Source organism: Sinocyclocheilus anshuiensis, unplaced genomic scaffold, assembly GCF_001515605.1.
Source record: "Sinocyclocheilus anshuiensis isolate Anshui unplaced genomic scaffold, SAMN03320099.WGS_v1.1 scaffold1810, whole genome shotgun sequence".
Classification (NCBI taxonomy): domain Eukaryota; kingdom Metazoa; phylum Chordata; class Actinopteri; order Cypriniformes; family Cyprinidae; genus Sinocyclocheilus; species Sinocyclocheilus anshuiensis.
This window is the reverse complement of record NW_015547669.1, coordinates 1,041,126-1,045,786: the sequence shown is the minus strand read 5'-3', so window position 1 is coordinate 1,045,786 and position 4,661 is coordinate 1,041,126. Positions and strand designations below refer to the sequence as shown.

Sequence of the window (4,661 nt, the reverse complement as noted above, 5' to 3'; positions counted from 1 at the left end):
TTTCGCCTAGGGCGTCAAATTGGCTAGAAACGGCCCTGACTGAGATATACAGCAACACATATCCCTAAAAGACTAACAAATATTGAGATTGTCAACAGAATATGAACATCTAATTTTTAGATAAAGTGGTTTTTATAAAGTTTTATATTCCATTAATGCTATATCGCCCAGCCAGAGCACGCACACACACACACACACACACACACACACACACACACAACGCTCAAGGTCATTACTGGACTGTATGGGCAGGTGTGTAGCCCAAAACCTGCCAAAAAGATGCCACTCTATTCACCTAGACAGGCTGGGCTGTATGACAGTATGCATGCAAAGTAAAAATGCATCAACTGATTTTCCGATATCATTTATACCACATTATGATTTAAAAAAAAATCAGACAGCAAGCAGAAAATTGCACAAACGGTGCCGTGCATGGCCACTTCCAGTGTAGACAGCTTCACTGAATACAAAAGTTCATTTTGGGGTGTCATAACAATGCAAGCAACATTTCAATTTGCTGTTTTTATAGAATTCAACTTTTGGAGCAAAAATAAATATTTTGTAAATACTATTTACTGTTGTACCATGATATAAGAACTGAAATGCAATCTCATAATCACTGATTTGCAATGCTCTACATTGTTCTCCACACAAATTGCGCTTCTCACATGAAGTGCACAGGTGAATTGATTCACAATGGATTCCAATGGAGTTTGACACTAGCATAATGCAACACTACAATAATAAAAAAAATAAAAAATAAAAAAAAACACCGTACATGCAAATATTGGGTGAAGCAGTGCCTTTTTATAATTAAAATGAAATTATAATTTGACAAATGCAAGTCAATTTCAAACAATTGTAACTAAGTAAAAGTGAATTTGTCCACTAGCTCAGTATGTAAAGTTAGAAAGTTAGGTCATATATTTTAAGGTATTTCCTGAATGTAATTATGACAAAGCTGCTTGTTTTCAAACTTTTATTAACTTATTAATTAATTTCATTAACAATAACTGGAGATATGCAAATAGCAAATTAATTAACTACAATTAATTTTGTAACTCCAGACGTTTCAAGAACTGTATGTTCTTCAATAAAAACAATTTTGAGAGAAAATTAAAAATAAATATGATCTCTATTTATAACCTGATTTTGAGCTTTTTAGCATTTTAATTTAGATTAGAGTTGTATTATCTTAATATATTAATAATCATTTATAAATGTAATTAATTTGACATCATTCTGTTATAATAAATAGCTAAGTGTGTGTGTGTGTGTGTGTGTGTACCTCTAAAATCCTGTCTCCTGTCTTCAGTGTGCCGTTGCGTCCCGCTGGACTGTCCTCCAGGATGTGTTTAATAAAGATGCCCCGCATCACTTCCCCGTTGCTAAGGCGACTGCCCATGCCCCGCCCACCAACAATGCTGATGCCCAGAGATTTCCCAGCTTCCCTGTGCAACTCCACTCTGAGCAAACACACACAGAACATTCAATTAACATCCAGTAACGTCAATTTGCAACATTATGATCAATACATTTTCATGACTTTCCCACAGTTGTCTTCATTGATAAGTTTCTCATCATCATGATCCCACCTTCTGACCGAACAGCATCAAACTTTGCAAGCCTTAAATATATTTTCCAAGATTTGTTAAAAACAAATAATTTGTACCAGAGGTTCAAATTCTGTGCCATGTGGGATTTGATTCAAAACTTTTTGATTCAATTCAATATTCGGTTATTGAAAACATTCAATAATTTCGGTCAGGCATGGTTTGAAAATCCAATATTTGATCCAATACTGAGACAATATTTGGTGAGAAAAATATGAATGTATAAAGTGCCACATCTGATGGCCATTTTCAGTCAACGTTGTTCCTTGTGATAATATTTTTGCCAGCTGAGTCTAAAGATTATCAGGCCAAAATCTGGGGAAGATCTGATGAAAGATGCTGGACAGGTTTAAAACAACAAATGGCAATAAAAATCCAGAGTTTTACATTTAGGCCAAGTTATTTATTCATTTTTTTAAAATCATTTTTGATAAATACGTGCCACTATCCATATGGCAAAAATGAATAAATAAATAAATAATATATATATATATATATATATATATATAAATAGTATTTTGTTAAAAAATAATTGACAGTACATACTAACCTGCATGGTTTACAACATATATGTAGCATATTTTTTAAATATATTTTGGCCAGAACAAAAAAATAACAAAATAAATTTTTTAAGCCTTCAAATATCATAATATATTTGCAAATGTACTTAAAGGAGCAAGAAAATACATTTGCGAATGCAAAATGTATGTGATCCTTCATAAGACATGTAGTTTGGAGAATGGATGGATATACAGTGGGTACGGAAAGTATTCAGACCCCCTTCAGTTTTTCACTCTTTGTTATATTGCAGCCATTTGCTAAAACCATTTAAGTTAATTTTTTTTCCTCATTAATGTACACACAGCACCCCATATTGACAGAAAAACACAGAATTGTTGACATTTTTGCAGATTTATTATAAAAGAAAAACTGAAATATCACATGGTCCTAAGTATTCAGACCCTTTGCTCAGTATTTAGTAGAAGCACCCTTTTGATCTAATACAGCCATGAGTCTTTTTGGGAAAGATGCAACAAGTTTTTCACACCTGGATTTGGGGATCCTCTGCCATTCCTCCTTGCAGATCCTCTCCAGTTCTGTCAGGTTGGATGGTAAACGTTGGTGGACAGCCATTTTTAGGTCTCTCCAGATGGCTGCAATATAACAAAGAGTGAAAAATTTAAGGGGGTCTGAATACTTTCCGTACCCACTGTATATTATATATTATATGTATTATCAACATATTTTTTGTCTGTTTCAAAAATAAATAAATACATAATCTGTTTATAGCACGCAGCATATTTCATAAAAAATCTGAAGACTGTAAATAGGTCATACGGTTATATGAAAAGCCCAATTGTAAACTTACGGTGGCGCTAGAGGGTTCGAGTGAGAGAGCCCAAAATTGGTCAGATTGATGTTCAGACCTTCACTAATGAACGCACCAAATTTGGCTCCAATGAGGAAGTATAATAAGAATACTAACAGAAACCGGTTGCTAATACATATCCATTCCTAATAGATATGCCCATGTTTTTCAATCACATGCAACTTATTGATCTGTCCTCACCTCCGTGGTAGATTCCAGCTGTTGGAAGCTGCTGTCTGTCGTTCACTCTCCTGTCCCTCTCCATCTTCTCTCTCTGGAAGATCTGAGGCCGTCTGACTAAACACACAAACACAAAGCTCTCATTTCATGTCCATTTTACAGCTCTACGAGTCAATGAGAGCTGACAGGATGAAGTGTGAGTGGAGTACGTACTGTTGAGTGTTGTTTTTGCCATCAGAGAGATCATCACTCTGGAGCTGCTGGCTTGCCCTGTATTCCTCTAAATATTCTGCAGGAACATACGTGATTCTGCACACACATAATCATAAGATTCATAAGCTATGATGACATTTGACTCATCAGACCTGTCATCAACACTGGTGGAATCAAACTCCAAAGGAGTCTCCCAACTTAAACTCAATCAACAGCATTTGTGACTTAATGGCCACAGAAAATAGTTTCCAAAAATGCAAAAGTGAGTCAATCAACATTATGCAACAAATGCATTCAATTGAGCTTAACTGTCATTGATGCACATCTTGTTTTTCTGAAGTGGGTAATATATGTGATATAGTCTGCCCAAGGTGAAATCATTAATCGATCATGTGATTGTCAACAGCAGCCGGTGTTTTACAGGTTAGTAAATGAATGCCCCACAACAAGACATTTTTCTTTTCTTTTTCTTTTGCATTGCATTGCATCCAAAAATTCAAACCAAAAAAATCTGACTCAACAGCGAGCCTGATAATTTAGCTTGAATTTTCATGTTTCCGGATCAGGAGTCAAAACAGAAATAGTTTGTTTGCTTCATCAGTTGACTGTAAGTGAAGATGACAGATCTAATGGAGGAAAATCAAAACTTATTTTGAACAATCATGCATGCAGGCGGAGATATCAAGACATTAGGAGTCACGGCACATCGATGTGAATCAAATATTCATTATCCACACATTCAGTGAAAACGCTTCATTAATGAACGACAATCGATGGCTGGAAATCAAATCACTGACATGAGAGAGATGTTAGTCAAAGATGAACAACACAATACACACCATGTTAGGAGGAAAAGACGGCCTGGAATGTTAACGATGAATGACAGCCTCGTGAGAACACGAATGCATGTTACCAAGGAAACAACAACCTGCTCAAACGCTGCTTGATGAGGAAGCGCAGCATCCTTGAGTTTGACTGGAATGAGTGTTTTACATTAGTAGGGTCAAACCTACTATGCAGTACAATTCAAATTTACCTTAACAAATCCTATCGCAGCTTAATGTGAAGATAAACCTACAAGTATGCCATAAGGAAGCCATTTGTAGGTTGACTCTCTCAAAAAATGTAATCACTCTGGTAACAATCATTAGTTTTGCAATTCTGTGGTGTAGACCTCACACACTTCAGCTTTAAAGGAACACTCCACTATTTTTGAAAATAGGCTCATTTTCCAACTCCCCTAGAGTTAAACAGTTGAGTTTTACCGTTTTCGAATCCATTCGGCT

At 35.6% G+C, this 4,661-nt stretch overlaps 1 protein-coding gene across 1 annotated transcript in view; it reads right to left on the bottom strand.

The window, feature by feature from the left end:
* LOC107702712 (multiple PDZ domain protein-like) overlaps positions 1-4,661 on the bottom strand; it is a 71,316-nt gene that overhangs the window by 12,796 nt on the left and 53,859 nt on the right. The window contains exons 22-23 of the mRNA XM_016505111.1: positions 3,184-3,279; positions 1,289-1,466 (exon numbers count right to left, since the gene is read on the bottom strand). Coding sequence (XP_016360597.1) covers positions 1,289-1,466; positions 3,184-3,279 — 274 coding nt within the window. The remainder of the gene's footprint in view (positions 1-1,288; positions 1,467-3,183; positions 3,280-4,661) is intronic.